This window comes from Diceros bicornis, chromosome 23, assembly GCF_020826845.1.
Source record: "Diceros bicornis minor isolate mBicDic1 chromosome 23, mDicBic1.mat.cur, whole genome shotgun sequence".
Lineage (NCBI taxonomy): Eukaryota > Metazoa > Chordata > Mammalia > Perissodactyla > Rhinocerotidae > Diceros > Diceros bicornis.
The window spans coordinates 51,125,109-51,148,703 of record NC_080762.1 but is presented as its reverse complement, the minus strand read 5'-3'; the positions used below and the strand labels follow the sequence as shown (position 1 = coordinate 51,148,703).

The 23,595-nt window shown below is 36.6% G+C and overlaps 1 protein-coding gene across 1 annotated transcript in view; it reads left to right on the top strand.

The window, feature by feature from the left end:
• BCKDHB (branched chain keto acid dehydrogenase E1 subunit beta) overlaps positions 1 to 23,595 on the top strand; it is a 214,425-nt gene that overhangs the window by 52,760 nt on the left and 138,070 nt on the right. Inside the window, exons 7-8 of the mRNA XM_058566721.1 lie at positions 18,230 to 18,327; positions 20,121 to 20,231. Of these exons, the coding sequence (XP_058422704.1) occupies positions 18,230 to 18,327; positions 20,121 to 20,231 (209 nt within the window). The remainder of the gene's footprint in view (positions 1 to 18,229; positions 18,328 to 20,120; positions 20,232 to 23,595) is intronic.

Genomic DNA, 23,595 nt, shown 5'->3' with positions numbered 1-23,595 from the left:
TAGCTTTTGAATGGTAGAAGACTTTAAAAATATTTTTGCCAAATATCAGGGTACACAAATGAGGAGTTGGTATTTTGTATTTTAAGTTTGTTTTGGTTGGCATCACTGAACAGATAATTTTTGTGCAGACTAGGACATTTAATCCTAGGTGCACTCACTGACAAGAATTAAGTTCTATCCAGTAATGAGAGAATTTAATTCATTTGTTAGATTTTTGAATTAGTTTTTAAATTGAAATATTAAAAATTAAAAATTGAATATTTAAAAAGAACAAGTCAAATAATATGTCTTGTAACCAGAAATAGTCCCTTACCTCAGCCTTCACCAAATCCATGCTTCTGTCCCCACAGGCAATCATTTCTAGTAGTTTCTTGTAATTTATCATCATATTTGTAAATAATACTCTTATACTGCTTTTTAAAATTTTAGGCATTAACTTCCTACCAGAATTTAGCTATTTTATGCCATCTTCTTTCCCCAGCATGTGCCATCCCTCCTCCTCAAGATATCTAAACTTTTTCTAATATCTTCATAGAGTTATAGTATAGCTTTTGGTCAGATCATTATTTAGTGTTTACGTGGCTACGACCATATTAGCATGATTCACAACTGAGCCAAAAAAAAAATGCATTCTTTCATTTCCTCTTCGGTATACAACTCTTCCTTTGAAATGTTTTTTTCTCTCTTCTCTTTCCATTTGCTTAATTTCTCATGTTCCTATTACTAATATAGCCCCCAGTCTCCTTGGTGTAGGTTTCTTTTATTGTGTTTGGGTGCGTTAGGTGGTCTGTCAGGTTTCTCTTTTTCCTCTAGGAAACCCTCTGTCCTGGGCAGTCTAACAAAGTGGTCAGGAGTAAATTTGGGAACCAGACTGCCTGAGTTTGAAGTACTGGCTACACTGCTTACAAGTTAGGTGACTTTGGCGAGCTACTTAACCTTTCTACGTTCAGTACGGTGAGCACAGTGATAATACCTATCTCATCAAGTTTTCTTGAAGATGAAAGGAATGAACGGGTAGACTTAAAGGCACTTAGCACACAGCGTGGCTCAGGGAAGGTTCTCAGTCAGTGCTGGTGGTGGTTGATGTGATTTCAGGGATAATTTAGTTCTGTCATTAGTCTTTAAATGTAATAAAAAAAATATCTGGACACACACCAGTTATCCATATATATAAGGGCAGTGATAAGGTTTGCTAAATGGCAACTTGGATTCTTAACTACAAATGAGTAGTTCGGTTACCCTATTGAGCTAATTTAATTTTCTTTTTTTTCCCCGATTAAAAAGATATATAACTACTGAAAATAAGATTTTAATATTTTGGTGTAAACAATGTTATAGTTAAGTGGTTAGCAATGCTTTACATTATTTTCTTAGAAAAGATTTAGTTTTCTCCTTATAGAGGTATTGCATGTGCAATCAGCAAGCTATTGATGCTTCACAAGCCACTTCTAAAACTTATTGTCTTAAATCAACTTTTTGTATAGCTCCTGTGCAGGCCCGCAGTTTAGGTTGAGCTCAGCCGGGCAGTTCAGGTTTCATCGGAGCCCCTCATAGGTCTACCATCAGGTGGAAGTCAGGTATGGGTTGGATTTGCTGCTGATCTTAGCTGGGCTAGCTCACATATCTAGGGCTGTGATTGGTGGGCTTTGGTCTACCTGTCTCTCATCTTCCAGCAGGCTAGCTCGGACTTGTTTGCGTGGTGGAAGCAAAGGTCTCAAGGGAGCAAGTAGAAGCATGCAGGGCTCTTGAAGTGTGTGCTAGGAACTGGCACATAATTACTGCCACTATAGTGTGTTGGCCAAAGCAAGTCACAAGGCCAGCCCAAGTTTAAGAGAAGGGCAAATAGATTCCATCTCTGCATGGGAACAGCTGCAAAGTCACAATGCAAAGGGTGTGGATACAGGGAGAGTTAAAGGATTGTGGCTATTGTTCAGTCTTTCAAATGTGCTTGTTGAAACTCCTGAAAAGTACAAAAGATGATAACAGCTCATAAATCCATCCTCTAATGCTGTTTACTGTATGTTGTATATACTGCTGGACTTCTATCTACGTGTTTAAACATATTTTGTTACTGTCAATTTACTTCAGTTTTTATTTGATTACAAGTAACCTTTTACATTTCATATTTTTTAATTTCGTATTTGTTTATTCTTTATGAATTGTTCATGTAGACTTCTGTCTTAACCTTGTGGAGTAGCATTTATTGTAAACCTAAAACAAGCAGGGAATGCAGCTAATAGATTATTATTCTGTTTTGTGATGAGAAGGCCTTGATCTAGTCTTGAGCAGCAAGAGAAATCAAAAGGTTTTCAATCAACGTGAGGTGCAAAATATCTTTGAGTCCATGTCTTCTGTGATTGACCTGATAAAGTGAAATATTCATGGAATAGGACCCAGTGGAATTTTCTTATACTCACATATTCTTTATATTATTCACATTCACTTGCAGACTAATTTTGGACATTAAACAGATGTCTATTTTTCATCATTGGCCTAATCCGACTGGATATCTTCTCAATGACTAAGCTTACACTACATGATAAAGAGTGATTTATTTTTTGTTTGTTTTTAATAAAATTTAATGTTGTGAATCATGTGCACTCTTTGTAAAAAGTTCAAGCATCATAGAGATATAGAATAAAAAGTAAAAAGTGAAAGATCCTTTTCCCTACCTAACTCCCTTCCTCGGAATTTTTTTCTATGCATTTATATGTACATACATATGTGAATGTATAGAATACATTTACATATAAACAGTTAAGATCATATTATCAACATTGTTCTGTAACTTACTTTGCAAATCTTTTTCCATGCATTTACATTTATACAAATATGTGAATATACGGAACATATGTACATAAATAATAATAAAAATAATTGTGTTATGACTATTCTGTAACTTGCTTTTCTTACCAGTTTATTTTGGATATATTTCAATGGCAGTTCACAAAGATTTAGCTGATTTTTAGCTCATAACATTCCTTGGGATGTACCATAGTTTATTCTTTCCCCTATTATGGAACTTCGAATTTTTCTAAATTCTGCCTATTCTAAACAATGTTGAAGTAAACATCCATCTTTATATATATTTGGGCATGTGGAAGGAGAAAATTATAAGCCTGTATCCTTTATAGTTTAAACTATAAAGCCTATATTTCTTAATTCCATTCTTGTTTTCTGTAAGCCTCGTATATTCTTTGATTAAGCCCTGGGTAATAAATAATGGATGAAGCCAGACACTGCAAGTCTCTAAATGGCAGTTAGTGAAAACCTGGGAGGATGAGGGATTATTGACACAGGTACTGTGGGGAGACGATATGTATTTATAGCCTGAAAGCTGGAAATGTTTGTAAGACATTTAACTTGGGAATACTAAGAATAAAAGCCTTGCATTTTTATTCTCTTGTGTATCAGAATTTTGCCTGTTCTTGTATTTTTATATATTTATTTTCTGTATTCTGTCATAAAAAGTGCCTTTGTTAGTATGTTTATTAGAAGTCCCCCTTGAAACAACCGGATCTCAACAGTTTAATGTTACATCCTGGGATGTGTCGCCACTGTGTCTATGCCCATAGACTGGTTGTCATTGAGAGCAGCATTTAACCTATTATTTGTAAATATATGTGTGTGTGTGTATTTCTGTGTATACACATACACACACACACACACACAGTTCTTCAGGTTTTTTTTTAAGTGGATGGAAAATGTTAGAACATTTTTTCTTTTCTTTTCATCTTCACTGTAATGATTCTTCTTTTCCAAGAACATGGTTGTCTCCATTTATTCAAACTTCTTTTATGTCCATGAATAAATTGTATAGATATTTCTATTAGGTTTGGCACATTTATTGTTAGGCTTATTACTAAATGTTTCTTTTTTTTTTTTGCTATTATGGGTAGGATTTTTTTCCATTACATATTTCTAATTGGTTATTACTGGTATATAGGAAAGCTGTTAATTTTGTATGTTAATATTCCATTTGGAAACCTTACTCAATTTTCTAATATTTCAGTTAATTATCTTAGATGTTCTAGGTGGAAAAATCTTATGCTCTATAGCTAATGATAGTTATTGCTCTTGTTTTCCAACAACTGATGAAACATTTTTATTTTTTTTCGTTATTAGCAATGTGTCTCATCTTTTCTTAACTTGCACCCTGATTGGTACTCTTTACCAAGTTAAGGAAATTTCTCCTTATTTTTAACTTAGAGGCCCCTTACTCCCACTTCTCCCAAGGTGTTGAGTTTTATCAAATTGTTTTTAGTTATCTGATGAGATGATTGTATGTTTTTCATCCTTGATCTCTTGATGAGGTGAATTTCATTAACATATTTCCTAATGTTGAGTAATTCTTGTATTCCTAGGATAAATTCTACTTGATCATGATGCATTATTTTTTCAGCATATTGTTGGATTCAGTTAGAAGATATTTTAAAAGACCTTTATGTTCGTAAATAAAATTGGACTCTAGTTTTCTCTTTACATGTATGAACACGAATGTGTATATATATGTAAAATTGATCTCTAGTTTATCCTTTGCCATCTTTGTCTGGTTTTAGAATTGGTTATGCTGGTTTTGTAGGATGAACTGGGCTGCTTTCACTTTCTGTGCTCCAGACTGGATTGAATAACTAGGATTATCTGTTCTATAAGGTTTAATGTAATTTGCTTATAAACTGTCTGGTTCTGGTGCCTTTTGGGATAGATCTTTGACTTTCTATTCCATGTCTTTTATGGTTGTTGATCTACTACCTATTCTTGAATAAATGTTGGTCATTTATAACTTTCTATAATGTCATATATATTCTCTGGATTTTCGAGTTTAGTAGTATAACATTTTCTCCATAGTATCATTTGATTAAATATGTTAATATATATAAAGTATTTGGAATAATGCTTGATACATAAATGCTTAAAAATGTTAGTAGTGTATTAAAAGATGTTTCTATTTAAAAATATACAGTGATTTATTTTAATATTAACACCCATAAGCATAAGTCTTTATTCAGAATGTTGGACCATGAGCACAACTCAGGAGGAGTGTTCCATCTCAGGAGAGAGAGAGGGGTAAGGATTTTATAGAGCTTTAGCAAGAGAGGTCAGCCAGCCGTCCACTAGTTGTGGGAATAGTTGGTCCAGAATGGTTTTCAGAAGAGGGAGGAATTGTTCTTGCGATTTATTATCTGTTGGTTGGGCAATTCAGATTTAGCAATTCAAGAGACTTAAGTGCACCGAGCATCCAGGTGAGGTTGAAAAGGTTCTGTGTGCGGTATACGAGATGATTTCTTTCTTGATCTCAGTATTACAGTATTTTCTTTGGTGGCATTAGTGTTTTCATTTTTCTGTTTTTCACTTAAAAAATATTGAGGGCAAGTATAATACAAATTTTAGTAGTATAGAAACATTGCTCTATAGGCAATGATATTAACATTACCCAAACTGAACTGTTGACAGCAGATTGGGATGTTTTGAGCTTACGTTTTCTTAGTTGATCTACAGAATTTCAAATTTGGAGTAAGAGGCACACAAAAAGCCCTTTAGGGGTTGTCATCTTCAATGTATATAAGTGTGTGTTGAGCAAAAGTTGAACATAGATGAGATATAGCTTATAATATAAGCAGATTAGACTGCAGAATTTTTAGAGAGTAGAAAGCACTCAACTCTTAAGGCCATTAGGTTATTCAGTAATGTTCATATGTGTTTACTCTTCGCAAATAGAAATAAAGTTGTCAGGTTTCTAAAAATTACAGTTGGGAAAATTTTCTCAATTTGAAACATTAATTTTATCATTACTCTTTCAACATCTCTCAATCTTGTACTTAAATTTATGGATTCTACCTAATTTATCTTTTTTATCTCTAGCACTGAATATCGCTTGGGGTATGAAATGATTATTAAATAATATTTGACTTAAATCATTGGGCTACAAATAATAGTTTCTGGCTATCTATGTATGCTCAGAGTCCTTATTAATTTGTGGTTTAATCCATGATTTGTTATAAAGGAGTTTATGTAAAAGAAAAATATAGCTTTTTAACGGAGGAGTGACACATAGCCACACACAGAGGCAGATGCTGGGTTATATGTACGTGGAGATTTTATTTTATTTTTAAAGATTTTATTTATTGATTTTTTCCCCCCAAAGCCCCAGTAGATAGTTGTATGTCATAGCTGCACATCCTTCTAGTTGCTGCATGTGGGACGCGGCCTCAGCATGGCCGGAGAAGCAGTGCGTCGGTGCGCGCCCGGGATCCGAACCCGGGCCGCCAGCAGCGGAGCGCGCGCACTTAACCGCTAAGCCACGGGGTCGGCCCCAACGTGGAGATTTTAAACGGTGCTTGCTTTATGGAGCATAAAGCCCATTTGGTGTATAAATTAATTTGAGAAAATGGGAACGAATTGCTGCAGGTCAGTGAGAGAATTCCAGATTTAATACTTGATTGGTCTCAGGGAAAACAGCAATTATTTATTCTTAAAATTATGTTTTCAATTTTTTAAAAATGTGGCAAACATAACATTGCCTTTCTTAAAACATGCAGTTGCTGCTGTTGACTCTTAAGGCTTATGGTGAGGATCAAGCTTGATATGTGTTCATATTTAATATTTCTCCCGAAACCCAACTTGGGCAGATTTCTACCCATATAACATAGTGGTTATGAGCTTGGACCCCAGAGTTACCACTTACTATCTTGTAACTTTACTGAGTTCCTTAATGTCTGCCTGCCTCAGTTTCCTCCAATGTAGAATGGGGAGCAATGTAATATCAGTCACATTGCATTGTGAGGATGAAATGGGGTGATACATTTAAGATGCTGAAAACAGTGTCTAGTATGTAGAAAGGGCTCAACAAATATGAGCTTTTTAGATTATTATTAATATATTGGGGTTTCTTTTATTCATTGAAGGTGATTTTCTTCTCTTACATGCTATTTATAGTGTAACTATATTGCGTATTGTCAGTTGGCTCCTTCTCCGCACTTGCCCTCTGTGTTCTCCTCTAATGCTGGAGTTGAAAACTAGTGCGCTGTTTCTTGCCCTGCTGGCTGTCTGAGTTCCAGTTAGATTCTGTCAGTGGGCAGCACTTGCTCTCGTTTAGGCACTGGGATGGAGGTGGAGAGGAAGGAATCCGTTGAGGTTTTGGGGGCACCCCTGGTAGTGGCAGTTAATGCGACTCTGTTCTGCTGCAGCTGCCATTGTTGTGCAGCGTTGACGCAGCAGCGTTGGTGACGGGGTCTTTAGTGGGGACTGTCCGGCTCAGCAGCCGCAGGTGGTGGTTCCAGCAGCGTTCGTGGCTCCTGTGGGCAGCTGGGTCCAGCCCAGAGGTGCTATCTGCCTCCTGATCTCTGGGTTGCATTATTTCAGCATTTGCTACCCCAGCACTTCCAACATCTTTATAACAGATTCCGTGAATTAAATTCTTCTAGAGAGGTTTCTGTTCTCCTGATTGGATGCTGATTCATAAAGTTATTAGTTTCTGTTCAGCATTAGATACGCAATGACAAATTCTGCAGTCTAACAGACATATTATGTAGTCCCTATGTGTTTTTTTTTACGCTTAAAGTAATTATCTTTTGTAGATGTGCTCCAGTGACTTTGTCTGTCTGCTCTCTGCATTTAGGAAGTCAGTGGACAGCAGCTGATGTTTGTTGTCTAGTAAAATTGTAGCTCCTCATGGGTAATATTGTATTTATGGAAACTGAGGGACTTCAGATACCAAAAAACATGATGTGAAAAATATTTATAATAATACTTTAATGTTTGAAAGTCATATACCCAGTATAAGGTACTATATTTCTTTGCTTCTAAGATGTCCAATACCCCTCACATTTTAACATCTCTGAAATTGGAATGTGGCTTAAAATCAGTGGCATCTGATGTGTGGCCAGTAATCGCTGTTACCTACACATGCACAAACCTCCAAGTCATCAGCCAGTACCAAGACCTGCAGAAGGGGTATCCACAGCTTAGAATAAAATTCCAGAGACACCAGAGAACTACTCTTTTAACAATGAGGTTCCAGATGGTTGTGTTGGGTGGAAGGGTGAGTTAAGTGGAGAATCACAATTTAATGATCTTTGGAAGCAGGAGTCAAAAATAGGCTGTTCCTAAACACTGTGCTAGCGTGAGAGCCCAGTACCGAACTGTTCATTCTTTTATGGATCTATTTGAAAAGTGCTGTATCACCGATGGGCTTGGTGACACAGAAAATAATATTTTGTGGAGAACATGTGCACTGACAGTTATAAGTCAAAAAGTGAGCAAGAAGAATTAGATTCTGAAAGTGAGAGAGTTTTAGGAATAGCTTAACTAGTTACTTATAGTTTGTTTATGACGTATGTATGAGGTCATTTATAATAAAACCTATTCCCGATTAAGTCTAAATTTTTTTCTTTCAATAAGAATAAAATAAAAATTCAAAAAAGTGTCAGTTTAATTGACTGCGTTTTCTTTCTTAGTGGTTCACAAAATGATGTATTTTACAGTTGACAGTGAAAATTAGTATTTTTTCTGTCTCAACATAATTCTTTTAGGTTATTTTCTTTTTTCTTTTAAATTCTCCATGTGCTGATGGAGAATGGCTTTAAAATAGTGCCCTTAAATTCAGCATTCAATTATTTTCTTTGCAAGTTTGCCAATTTACCTTGTTAGAATCTATTTATATGAATGAAGTTCATCCATATGTAGCTCTTTGCTATAGAAAATGCATTGGAAAATATTTACTAAGGGAATTCTAATATCTTAATCGTGAAAGATGGACAATTGCTAGTAAAATTGTTGATGGGAGAACTTTTGCTAAATTATTAAATGCTGTACACTGGAGAGTACATGGGAAAAAACCCCTAAGAGTAATTGCAAAGATTGAACAAGTTACATTACAAATGTGGTTAAATTTTAGTATGTATATTAAGAATACTGATGCATATTATGGAATAATATTGGTCTCATAAAAGGGCTTTTTTGTTTCGTTAAATGAGACAGGAAAATGTAATGAGGTTAATTTTGAAGTTGCGTTAAGGAATATGATGGTTGCTTTATCATATTGCTTTTGTGATATGGTTGCAAATTATTTTGAGAAGATACTAAATTTGTCTCATTATGCAAAGAACTGAAAATGTGGGAATTTTGAATTAATTAGCTAATTAATTATCAAAGGAAGAGAATTAGAATGCATTTGAGTTGAAATTGGCCCAGGACTTTTTGTTTTAAGTTAATGTAGCTATTCAGTTAAAAGTGATAGGTGAGATTTTAGTTTTCTGTGATATTTCAGTGATAGGATAACATACATGACCTTCTGAAGCCATAACACTTATAAAAACATTTGAAATCTTAAAATCATATTTTATCTTTAAAAGTATCATATTTTATGTTTAAAAGTATATCAGTGTGAGAAGTTTTCTGGTTACATACAAGATATTTGCTGATTCTGATGTGAGTTTTTATTTATATTTAGACAGTTTAGTGGGTTATTGGTTGTTATTTAGCGGTCCAGAGTCTCCAGCGTGCACGGGTATGGAATTTGTGTCTTCACATCCTCCTGTCTCTGGATAGCCGGAACTCCAGAGAACTTAAATTCATCCGGGTGGATGAGGAGGTCACGGATACAGTACCAAATGTAGCTGCACTTTTACACTTGGGTAGTTTTATTACTTCGTTTTTTCTGTTTGTACTAACATTTCCAAAAACAGAGCTGGTTTTACAAGGCAGTATCAATCCACAGTGCCTCTCTCATGCCTTGTATTAAGCTCAGTTTCCCATAGTTGATTTTCAAGGACGTTTGTAATTTGGTGTACCTCCCCATCATATCATACCTTATTTTCCCCAAATCTGTGGGGAACTTGCTAAGGTGGGTCAGCCTTCTTTTTAAAAATTGAATATTAAAAAATTTAAGTTTTTCATTTTGAAATTGTTTCAACAGAAAGGTTGCAAAAATGGTACAAAGAATTCTTATGTACCCCTCACTCAGCTTCCCCAGGTGTTAACCTCATACAGAACCACAGTAATAATGATCAAAACTAGGAAATTGACAGTGACACCATACTGTTAACTCGTCTGCACACCTAATTCAAATTGCATTAATAGTCCCACTAACGTCCTTTTTCTGGATCAGGATCCAATCCAGAGTCTCCCTTTATTGTTCTCATTCCTTAGTCTCTTTTGTTTTGGGACAGATTGTCATCTGTTTTGTCTGTCGTGATGTCCACATTTGGTTCACTGTTTTGTAGAATATTCTTCAATCAGTTTGTTGAATGTTTCTTCATGATTAAATGCAGGTCATATATATTTTGGCAAGAATACCATAGAAGTGGTGCTGTGCCCTTCTCAGTGCGTCATGTAAGAAGACATGTGGTGGTGTTCTCAGCTGACTTGTTGGACTTTTCTGGTATTCATGTATGGCCCCCCACTGCTTAGAATGCCAGCTTTTTGCCTTTGTGTATCTAATTATAATCATTCTTTAGGACCTACCTCTTTTTGTGGTTTTCTCTATTTGCCTCAGTTCATCTGCTTTCTCACTTCTCTGCAATTCTTTTGCCCTAATTCTCAGTAAAACCTTGACATACTTATGACATGAAGGCCTGGGCTATCATGTGGTTGTGACCCTCAACCACTGTGGCTCCCAGGACACCTCTCTGGTTTACTCCCTTGTGGTATTGAGAATTATTATATCGGTTTATGCTGTCCACACATGCTCCCAATAATCGCCATGGGTTAAATAGTATCAAAGTTTAGCACTTAGTTATTCTGTTTATTGAAATTTGCTTTTTGTCTTCTAATTAGATAGTAATATTATATTAAGTTTATAACAAATATTATAATATTGACAAATATAATAGTATGTTTTTTTTTTTTTTTTTCTCCTCAGTGGGAACTCCAGGGTGGATGTAGTCTTCCTGGATTTCTCCGTCAATGTTTTTTTTTTTTTTAATTTTTTTTAAATTTTTTGTTTATTGCAGTAACATTGGTTTATAACATTGTATAAATTTCAGGTGTACATCATTATACTTCTATTTCTGCATAGATTACATCCTGTTCACCACCCAAATACTAATTACAACCCATCACCACACACATGTGCCGAATTATCCCTTTCGCCCTCCTCCCTCCCCCCTTCCCCTCTGGTAACCACCAATCCAATCTCTGTCTCTATGTGTTTGTTTATTGTTGTTATTATCGACTACTTAATGAAGGAAATCATACGGTATTTGACATTCTCCCTCTGACGTGTTTCACTTTGCATAATACCCTCAATGTCCATCCATGTTGTCACAAATGGCTGGATTTCATCGTTTCTTATGGCTGAGTAGTATTCCATTGTGTATATATACCACATCTTCTTTATCCTTTCGTCCCTTGATGGGCACTTAGGTTGCTTCCAAGTCTTGGCTATTGTGAATAACGCTGCAATGAACACAAGGGTGCATGTATCTTTACGCATTGGTGTTTTCAAGTTCTTTGGATAAATACCCAACAGTGGAATAGCTGGATCATATGGTAGTTCTATCCTTGATTTTTTGAGGAATCTCCATACTGTTTTCCATAGTGGCTGCACCAGTTTGCACTCCCACCAGCAGTGTATGAGAGTTCCCTTCTCTCCACATCCTCTCCAACACATGTTGTTTCCTGTCTTGTTAATTATAGCCATTCTGACGGGCGTGAGGTGATATCTCATTGTAGTTTTGATTTGCATTTCCCTGATAGTTAATGATTTTGAACATCTTTTCATGTGTCTGTTGGCCATCTGTATATCTTCTTTGGAGAAATGTCTGTTCAGGTCTTTTGCCCATTTTTTAATTGGGTTGTTAGTTTTTTTGTTGTTGAGATGCACGAGTTCTTTATATATTTTGGAGATTAACCCCTTATCAGATGTATGGTTTGCAAATATCTTCTCCCAATTGTTAGGTTGTCTTTTCGTTTTGTTGATGGTTTCCTTTGCTGTGCAGAAGCTTTTTAGTTTGATGTAGTCCCATTTGTTTATTTTTTCTGTTGTTTCTCTTGCCCGGTCAGACATGGTGCTTGAAAATATGTTGCTAAGACCGATGTCGAAGAGCGTACTGCCTATGTTTTCTTCTAGAAGTTTCACAGTTTCAGGTCTTACATTCAAGTCTTTAATCCATTTGGAGTTAATTTTTGTGTATGGTGTAAGGTAAGGGTCTACTTTCATTTTTTTGCATGTAGCTATCCAGTTTTCCCAACACCATTTGTTGAAGAGACTTTCTTTTCCCCATTGTATGTTCTTGGCTCCTTTGTCAAAGATTAGCTGTCCATAGATGTGTGGGTTTATTTCTCGGCTTTCGATTCTATTCCATTGATCTGTGTGTCTGTTTTTGTGCCAGTACCATGCTGTTTTGGTTACTATAGCTTTGTAGTATATTTTGAAGTCAGGGAGTGTGATACCTCCAGCTTTGTTCTTTTTTCTCAGGATTCCTTTAGCTATTCGGGGTCTTTTGTTGTTCCATATAAATTTAAGGATTCTTTGTTCTATTTCTGTGAAAAAGGTTGTTGGAACTTTGATAGGGATTGCATTGAATCTATAGATGGCTTTAGGAAGTATGGACATCTTAACTATGTTAATTCTTCCAATCCAAGAGCACAGAATATCTTTCCATTTCTTTGTGTCTTCTTCAATTTCTTTCAGCAATCTTTTATAGTTTTCGGTGTACAGATCTTTCACCTCTTTGGTTAATTTTATTCCTAGGTATTTTATTCTTTTTGTTGCAATTGTAAATGGGATTGTATTCTTAATTTCTCTTTCTGCTACTTCATTGTTAGTGTCTGGAAATGCAACTGATTTTTGTATGTTGATTTTGTATCCTGCAACTTTACCATATTCGTTTATTACTTCTAAAAGTTTTTTGGTGGGTTCTTTAGGGTTTTCTATATACAATATCGTGTCGTCTGCAAATAGTGACAGTTTCACTTCTTCCTTTCCAATTTGGATCCCTTTTATTTCTTTCTCTTGCCTGATTGCTCTGGCTAGGACTTCCAGTACTATGTTAAATAGGAGTGGTGACAGTGGACATCCTTGTCTGGTTAATAGTATGTTGATTTGGTCTTTCTAATATAGTCTGTTAATGTTTAGACCTTCAGTAATTTGAGGTGAAGAGGTGAGGGGAAGATTGGGTACAACTGTATTTGGGAAGTAATTTTAAAGTGATTACTAGAAGAAATTGCACTTAGTTTTCGTCATATATTATCTCTAACGTCAGTGTTAAAAGTAATTGCTAGTGTAGAAGTGAAAATTATCAAAAAAATATGAACATAATAACTTCAAATCTGAAAGGAGACTATTTACTCAGAATATAACAATTGTAATATAGAGAGATTAATTTATGGTTAAATATCAGTTTTATACAGAAAATGATAATAGGAATAAGAATATCTGTTCCTAGAATGGAAACTTTATAGTCTTACTGACTGTACCGTTGAGTTATTTTAAACTGTAAAGCTGTTTTCCTAAGAACTGAAAGAATGTCTACGATAATTAACTTGATTTGTCCTCATTCTGCTCCTGTGATATGACAGACAGACATGTACTGCTGTCCACAGTTTATGGGTGAGATACTGGGGCACAGAAGTAATGTAATGCTTTATCGGAGATCGCCAAATTAATTAGATGCAGAGACAGCACCCGGAGTGGGTTCTTGGTGGGTGGATTTGAGCATCCTCCCCCAGTAAACTATAAATTCTGACAAACGGGATAGGCTTTCTCGGGTACGGAAACTTTGAATATGCTGTTAGTAATCAGGCAGCATAAAGTAACGTATTTTAGAAATATATTTTCTTTTTAAAAAGAACATTTATGTTTTTATCACACCATCACGTATAATGCAACATGAGTAAAGCCCTCCCGAGTTTCACATTTGTGAGGAAACTAGCATTATTGTAGATTAGTGCCAGGGCAGAGAAATGACCCTATTATCTCTGTAATGGTAATATTCTGCCTCACAGGGGAACTTGCATCATTAAGAGTGAGTTATTTTCTTGTTGATGCTTTCTGCACGAGTTATTAATATATTAAATCAGAAGGAATGGGAAAGTTCTTTTTAGGGACTTGGGAATATAACCTAAAGGTTTCAGTATTCATCTTTACCTGAAACATCATGTAAATCTGTATTTACATGCATTTGTAGATGTACACACTCACATGCACACACACACAGTGTCACAGCTCCATTTCTTTGTACACGCCCTCTTCTTTCTACATGGAATGCCCTCTTTATTTTCTCTCGTGTCAATTACTTCTTTATCTCTAAGACCCCTATCAGTTGTACCCTTCTTGGTGGTGAAGCCTCCTCGATCCTTACAACCAGGTTCTTGCTTCCCTCTGTGCTCCTAGGGCAGTTTGTCCCCACTGCTACATCAGGTTTCTATTTGTTGATCATGTCTTTGTATCTTTATGACTCCCAGTTGAAGGTGTGCTTCTCAAGGATGGGGACTACCTTTTTCAATTTTATATTCTAGCATCTTGCATGATGTCTGCATATATCAGGTGTGCCATAAGTATTAAATGAATAAGTGTATATCATACACAGCATATATATTATTTATACACTCTGCCTTATTTAAGAAGTGTGTTTAAGATGATTTATAAGCAATAGAACACATTAGAAGAAAATTGAAAGGAAAAAAGGAGGAGGATGGGAAATAAAAGGGGTCCAAGCATGGACTAATTCATGCCATGAGTCTGTAAGTGTATATGTAATATGAATATAAGTGCATTTGCAATTACAAAGGAAACATATATATGGGACTTACAAGATACATTAAAAAAATCTATGTTGTCTGATATTTGAGCAAAAAATTGCATCTTTTTTATTTTGGCTTTGGAAAGATTTCTTGTTTTCCTAAGTCACATTTTTGTCAGCGTATCTGATGCTGAAGGGTGGAATGCTCATTGGTGCTAAGAATAGCGTGTAATCAGTGTGTGGCAGCATGGAGTGGTCACTGTGAGCCCACTGCTGTGAAAACAAGAGGCTGCAGTTTGACTGTAGGGTCTTCTTCAGTTCCTGAGCTTGCGTGCTCCAAGTGCTCTTACTTGCCCACTTTCAGAAAAGCACATAGCCCTGGGGTCGGAATGCAAGAACGCTGATTTGAAATAATAACCTTCTCTTGGAATAAATATCTTTGTGTTAATGTAACTGAAGAGTACCTGTGAATTAGAGCTTGCTCTCTTAGGTGACCTGTTTGCCAAGTTTAAATAAATGAACATATTAAAATTGTATTATTCTCCTGCTCTCAGGAGTAAGTTTATGCAAATCTAAGAAGAGATTCTTTTGGTTGTTTTTAATATAAGACTTTTCTTGAATCTGATTCTCGGCATGATTTTTTGATGGAGGACTAAGCTTTGTTTGCCATGTTGTTAATTAATTGTTAAAGTAATGAGGTCTTATTGTTCTGGGTAATTTATTTAATACAGTGAAGCAGTTAGTCGCTCACTGGCAATTTTTCAATGGAGGTACCAAGGTGCCGACCCATTTCTTTTGGTGTGCCAGCCCCTGGAGCTGTGCGTTCCCGGGATTTGCTAATCACCACCTGGACAAGGCAGGAGAGACAGGACTCTTGAATGGCAGCCACTGCCTCACCAGCAAGACGGAGCTATACTGGTGTCAGGGCTTGTCTGCTGGCGTACTGGCCTTGCTGCTGGGGGAAGAAGACTGGGCGATGGCACAGAGCTTATGTGCTGCCGTTGGCGTGTTTGCCGGATGTCAGCAGTGTCATTCTTCACCATCACTTTGCTTTAGCAACTGAGACCTGCTAAGTAGAACACACTACTCCAGTTGCATATGTCCCACTCCCTGTGTGTCTGTTTCTTTGTCCATCTATCCATCCATATATCTGTCTGTCCATCTGTCGAATAACTGGATTTAAGCTGTCAGTGAATGGGCTGGAATTAACCTCTAAAAGCACTGTTTACAACTGAGGTTGGCAAACTTTTTCTATAAAGAGACAGATAATAACTATTTTAGGCTTATAGGCCATACTGTCTCTTGCAGCTACTCAGCTCTGCTGTTGAAGGACAGAAACAGCCATAGACAACATGTAAATGAATGGACGTGGTTGTGTTCCAGTAAAACATTGTTTACAGACATTGACTTGACCACCCCTGGTCTAGATAGTGGAAGTCTTTGACTCAACATGGTTTGTGTACTACACAAAAATTTTAAAAAATGCTTTTAATGCTTATAAGTTTTCTAACACAGCTTATGTCTCAGGTTTGTTAGCTTGTCATCTGCATAGAGGTATACCCACAAAAATAGTTTTATAGGTTTTACCATTTTATTTATTTAAACATATTGATGATATAAAAGATACTCATCTCTCTCAGGCACTGGTGATAGAAATGTCATTGGATTGGAAATATACAAAAATACGAGGAATAAAATTTTCCACCACATCACTGATAACAGCATCATTAAATTTGATAGTTTTTACTTATAAATATGACTTCAAAAACTATATTTTTGACATGAAAACATGGCCAAGCTTTATTGCTAAGTGGAAAAAAAGGGAGATTGTACACATTGTTTAGAACCCTTCTACAATGTGATTCTATTTGTGGAAAGAAAAAAAGATTTTCATATGTCTATGTATATGCATGCTTGTATATCTGAAAAGATACTGAATCAGTCAGGGTTCTTAATTTTCAAGCAGATGAAATCAACTCTGTCCAATATAAGCAGAAATACTTACTGAAGGATAATAAATAGCTCAGAGATCTCTAGAGTGCCTGAGCACCATATACATCTGGAAGCAATCCCCCCAATTCCACAGCATAACTAGTTCTGCAGAGACGCCCCAGCAGCCGTCAGTGGACTCAGAACCACAGTCTGAATCGCTGATACTGCTGAGCCTGAATGCTGGGTCTGCCTCCACTGGTACCAGCATTCTGGAATGGATTCTGGACACTTGCTGTGCTTTCGTGTCATGAGCTTCTAATTCAGAGTCTGGCATGGGCGCATTTGATTGGCAGAGCCCATGTGTTGTGCCCCAGCTGCAAGGGAAGCTGGGAAAGTGAATATGTGGATCTTACTTCTATAGTGGACAAAGGGCCCTGCCTCTTAAGGTGGGGCGTTTCCCTAATGTGGGAAGAGGATTAAGAAGCTTGGACAACAGAAAGAAGGAGAGATGTCCACTGCAGACACCCAGGAAATTGGTGGTATTGGTTATTTCAGGGCTATGTAGTTGGAATGGCTGACTGGGGAGCAGAAGGAACCTTTTATTTTACTCTTCTGTGCTCTTTGAATTACAAAGAAATCGTATAACAATGATGATAAAAAGACCGTGGGTGGGGAAAATCAACCCAAGGGGACTACATCCCCCCCCTGCCCCCGCTGTTACACTGCTGTAAGAGGGGCTCAAGGAGGCCTCCAGCATCTCGGGCAGGTCCATCAACTTCCTACTCAGCTTCATTTGAAAATTCACCTCATGATTTCCTCGTGAATTCAGTCAGCTCTGTATCGCTTATATTTGGTTGGGCAGAAAAAAATCATGAAATGGTTTTCTCTGGGACACCAGTGGCTTCCTTTTGACCTGGTGGAGCTGATTCAGTTTCTCTCTTTGAGGTCTACAGGATTCAGCTTTGAAAATTAAGGTGTTGTTGCCGCCATGGTCGTTGAAGTGTTCATAGATGCAAGGTGCAAAAACAGAATATACTTAAAAATTTGATTCTACTAAATTTTTTGTTTTTCAAACCCCCATAAATTTGCTCCTTGATAGAAAATTTGTCTGAGAACTTAATTCAGTCCAATAAAGTTTTAGCAGACATATTAAAATTTTTTTAAACTTTATTTTTTGGAATAGTTTTAGATTTACAGAAAAAGTGTGAAGATAGTACAGGAGAGTTCCCATAAAACCTGAACCCATTTTCCCATATTATTGACATCTTATGTTAGTATGGTACATTTGTTACAATTAATGAACCAATGTTGATACATTATTATTGACTAAAGCCCATACTTTATTAAGATTTCTTTAGTTTTTACCTAAAGTCCTTTTTATGTTCCAGGATAGCTAATATATTTTATATATTTATATTGTGCTTTTTCACATGTGTAATAACATTATGGAGCCATATAATAAGTGCTCTTTCTGTTATAAATAACTTATGGAGTTTGGGGGAAGAATAGATAAAATAAAGCTTTACCACAGTGAGGTTCTTATATTCTTTTATGCACAAATGTTACTTGAGAAAAAATAATTGTCCTTCATTTTTCCCCTGTTCTCTGTTCAGTGGAACAGGTTCCTGTGGAACCGTACAGCATCCCCCTGTCCCGGGCGGAAGTCATCCAGGAAGGGAGCGATGTTACTCTCATTGCCTGGGGCACTCAGGTCAGTAGCATTTGTAGCAACTGGTAGTGTCCATGTTGTTCTTGGTGCTTTCATTTTTAATCCTGATACTGTGAAGATTGGAAGTGATGTTTTCCTGAGTCTCAAATTTGAGTCTGGTTTGGTGCTACACCCCTATCTGGAACTGATTCTGTTGAAGGTGAGGTGCCTATTCAGTCATATTAAAATACATATGCATATGGTGAAGCCGTTAAAAATATGTTGAGTTTACAAAAATGTGTTCATTAAAAACACTTCCTTTTGAAGCACACATTACATATCTTTACTACTTATTTCTGTGCTTGATTTGCTGTCTTCCATATCATCCCATCTGCTGCCATCTCTTGTGATCACTTTGCTGGCCGTGTGGACCCATCCAGTGGTCCAGGCTCAGAATTTCATTCCTTTCTCTTTTCCAGTGAAGCTCACCGCTGACCGACCCCGGCTTCCCGGGTACTTGTCACATTGCTCTGCCTCCAAACTTGTAAGCTCAGGATTCTTTTCTTCCTCTGGCCGTAGACTTCTATCTCTTACAGAAGTCTCTCTTTCTTTTAAAAAAAAGGTCAGTTTTTCTTTTTTCTGTGTAAAGGAAATACTTGCTTATTTTAGAAAATTTAATACAGCATTGTCTAAAGAAGATAATGAAAATCCTTTGCAATACCACAACCTCCTGCTCTCCTCTCCACTTGATTTTTGGCTTGAAGAGCTACAGTCCTCCTGGTTTCTCACTGCAGGGGGATAATTTTTTATCCTCATCCCTGTCACTCAGCATGTGTCCCTGTCTCTCTCTTTCATAGGGAAGTCAGAGTGTGTTAGATACTCATTCCCATTACTTGCTTCCACCTCACACCTATCACTCCTGCTGCCAGTCTTTCCCTCTTTCCCTTTTCTTCAGAGGAGAGGTGTCTGGTTTTCATAGTTACCTCTCCAGGTCTGTTTCAGATTGTGTTCCACTTTACCTTCTCCAGGACTGATTCATCAGCTCCTCTTTCTCCTGCATCTTCAGTTTTTCCTTTCCGTGTCCCTTTTATGAAAAAGGTGTGTATCTCTTCTCTATCTAAGAAATACCTTTTCTCTAACCTACTTTTCCCTTAAATACCAGCATATCTCCCTCTTTTATCACTAAACTTGAACAACTATTTTTACTACCTGTATTTAATTCCTTAACTTCCTTATGTTCTTGTGTCTTATAAGTTCTGTTCCCACTAATTTACTGAAACTACTTCGGCTAACATCGCTAATCTTCTAATTGTTAAATCCAACTCTTATTCTGTATTGCTACGGTATGTGACACTGACTACTCTCTCCATGAAACCGTTTCTTCTGTAGCTTCTTGGCTATGTTGTCTCCTGATTTTTTTTTTTCTGTTACTTTAACTATTTTTTCTCTTTTTTGTTTAGTGAGCTCCTCTTTTTTCTGTTTTCCCCTTAACTCTTGGTCACCTACAGGGTTCCATGATTTCTGCCCTTTACTCTTCCCCACACGCTTTCCCTGGAAAGCCCACCACTCCTGTGACTTCATTTACCTTCCATGTGCTGATACCTTTAGAATCAGTATCTCTAGCAACGACAGCTCTCACTTTCTCTAAGAGTTCTTTCCAGCTGTTTTCTAGATATCTGTATTTGATTATTTTGGAATATGGGTTTCAACGTGTCTAAAACAAATTTATTAGTTCTCCATATAGATCAATTCCTCTGACTTTAAATACTGTCTCCATTAATAATGTCAGAATTCAACTAATGTTTCAGGCCTGAACCTCTGTAGTCATTCTCTGCATATATTTCTCCTTATTTCAGGTTCATGTGATCCGAGAGGTGGCTTCCATGGCTCAAGAAAAGCTTGGAGTGTCTTGTGAAGTCATTGATCTGAGGACTATAATACCTTGGGATGTGGATACAGTTTGCAAGGTATGAATATAGTGTTGATAGAGTGTCATTTCCTCAAAATCTTGGGTCAAATGTGTTGGCAGTTTGCAACGAATTGTTTTGAATTTTGAGCTTCGTGAGCATTTTCAACTGATTTAAAACTTTAAAATTTCCTCCATGAAAGAACTGTATACTGTGTAATCAGCTTAATGCTCAAGGAAACTAAAAAAGCATTTTAGTTTTTTCCTTCCCTTGGTTCTCTGTTTAAAATATTATAAAACCGTCTCCTTCCTGCAGCCAGCTTGGGTTGAGTTGTGTGAATAATGGAGTCATGCAAGTAAAGAGCGTATCGGGGATGTTGAGGTCATGTGTGTTTGTAACTTCTGATTGGTTACGGTTTGGTAAGCTAAGTTTAATATAGTCAGCCAAATGGTTTGCTGAATTTTTGTCTCCTCTCCCAAAGGGATGGAGATGGATTATTTAAAAAAAAATAACTCTTTGTATAGCCTTAATACTGTGGATCATAGTTGGAATGTTATATCGTGGGATTCTGGTTGCTCTGATTTATAGTCTCCTGTCTAAGTTGCCTCTTGAACTTTGGCCTGGTTAGATTGATCTTGTTCTTATTATTAATAGGATTCACATAGTCCTTTCTCAGGAATATGGTTTGGTTCTCATTTACTTGGCTATAATATCTTTCATATTAATGTCTAGATAAATTATAGTGCATCTGCTCCCATATTGGTATATAAGGAAGGTTAAGGTTTTTTTTTGTGATGGTTTTATCTACTAAAGTGTAAGTAACATTGCATGTATTTTTTTCTTGATTTATTGCTATAACAGAGGAGTCCTAGGACCTAGGGTATTTTACATTTACTATTTTTAAGAGCTTTGGTATTCTCATAGCTTTTGCAGGCTGTTTCTTAAGTTAGTTACATGAAAATAATCTGCAGCTACCGCTGTAAAAGTGTAGCATAGAGTGTTTTTAGGTGAAGCTTGTTTTATAATTTAGTGAAAGATTTAAGATTTGTCATAGTAAATGTCTGTAGACTCACTTGACACCATCTAAACTTGACATGGTTACATATGGTTTCAACAATATTCTAAATTCTTATATTTGTAGTTTCCATAATGAAGAACAGTATTTCAGGTTGAATTTTTTATAACTGCATGAAAATAATGCTTTTTGCAGGCATTTTCAAATCAAGTCAGACACTGGGTTTTGTTTCAAATAGCCAAATGTTCCAAATTATGGTTAAACTAGAGCTGCTAGTCCTTGCCCAAGAGTGGACTTGTTTGCAACCTGTTCCCCCACTTATTTTTGGGTTTGTATTTATGCTGTGAATGGTGCTTCTGTATGAGGATATGATGTTTTGTCATGGTCAGTGGGGCTACTGATACATGGTCAGGGCAAGTACTTTTAGAACTTTATTTATGTATTTGTATACCTTATATATTCAAAAAGAATTTGTAGCAGCTTATGGTAAAACACAAATATAATAACACTCCAAGTTTATAACTGTGAAAGCAAAGTGAGGAGAAGTAGAGGAAGAAAGAAGGGGAAAATTATTTATATCTACTATGTCAATTTGCTGGTGTGGAGCCCTCCCTTTATTAAATCTGCTGGTTGCATCTTTGTATGATCCTGGAATGTGGATCCTGTTTCCTTACGGCTCTATACTACTGGAAAAGATGAAAGAGGAGACCAGAGGCCTCTACTGAATGAGAAAGTGATGCATCAGACTCAGACTCGTTAACATCGTTATTTTAGTTTTGTCTTGGGATGCTTTCATCATGTTATTTTTCTCGTTGATGACCCTCCAGTTCTGACAGTAAAAGCCAGCTTGTCATTTCTTGATTACTTTGGGTCTGTGTGTGACTCTCTTCATTGCTGATTATGGTACATCTCCTGTTTTCTTTTCACATATCAAAAGAGAAAAAATTTTCATACTTAGCATCTTTTCTAGGATTTAGAGGTGCTTTTAAAGAGGGCCCTACAGCCAAACACTCACATTAAAAATAAAGTATTTTTTGTTTAACTATAGTTAAGCTTCTCTTTTTCATCATTATGAATTCTGTAGTAATCAAAATTTGTTTTTGTTATCTTTTTCAGTTAGTGCTGTGTTTTATCGGTTGTTTTTTGTCTTATGACAAAATTAGATCCCCCAGCTTTATTCATTACATGTTAAATGCAACACCAAAATGCATCTTTTGGAATACCTAACCAAGAAAAGCCCATTAAAGGTAAAGATGATTTATTGAACATATACATTAGCATACTGTGCATAGTAAAATGATTCTGGGACAATTTGAAGAATTGGTTACTGTAATCTGAATTTAACTATGTTTTTAAAACATAGTCCTACTTTTTGCTTAAGCCTTAAAGCATTGTTTGGAAGTTATAAGCCTGAAAAAGTTGCTTGGCAACAGAGAAAGCAGCAGTTTTTTTGAGTGTTGCTCAAGGGAGTTGCAAAATTGGAGACCTGAGTGGGACTAAAAACCATAGCCAGTTTCTCCACTCAATTCTGAACCTGATGTTACAGCTGGAAGCCTCTCAAAAGCAAAATAGAAAATCTTGAATTTTGAGGTGCTTAGGAGACAGCGACCTAGGCTGGGGTCTGGGGTTGTGGGTGGGGAGTAGGGTGGCTTAAGAACATTAGCAATGAGAGTTGAGAGCCCTGGAATGAGCAGTCAGTTGACACTGATGATCTGCAGCTGCTTTTTACTTGGGGGCACCTGCCAATTGAGTCTCAACCAGAAGCTGAGAATCGAGCTTTCCATGTTTCCTGGGGCTATAATGACAGAATTGGAAACTTGAGGGGTCTTAAATGCACAGTCGGTCTCCCTTTTAAAATATTTGCTAAATTCTAAAGCTGCGTATGGTGGGAGCTAAGCAGAAAATGTCTGAAAAGACAAGCCATCACTTGAGGCTGAAGTGACAGACCAATCATACCCTCAATTAAAAGCTGTGGAGTCAGGTCTTATGATCAGAGGCAAACCAGAAGTAGATGAAATCTTCCTGAACCCACAACATAGCCTCTACCCCTCTCAGTTCCTTTTGGATTAATGTAACTTACCTTCTACTCTGTCTGCCCAGCAGCACAAGGAGTCAGTCCTCCCATCATCTGGAAGCTCCATGAACCAGCATTCAATAAAAAGTTCTAAGTTTATGAAGAGACAGGACCATTTGATCAAAAACCAAGAGAAAACACAAACAATAGAAAGGAGAAACACAGATGATCCATATATTGGAGTTAGTAGACAAGGATTTTATGATTATTATGTTTAGGAACATAGAGAAAAAGAAAAAAGAGGTAAGAAGGTGGAGAATTTACCTTAGAGAATTGGGTTGTCTGTGTGTGTGTGTGTGTGTGTGTGTGTGTGTATGGATCAAATAAACATTGTA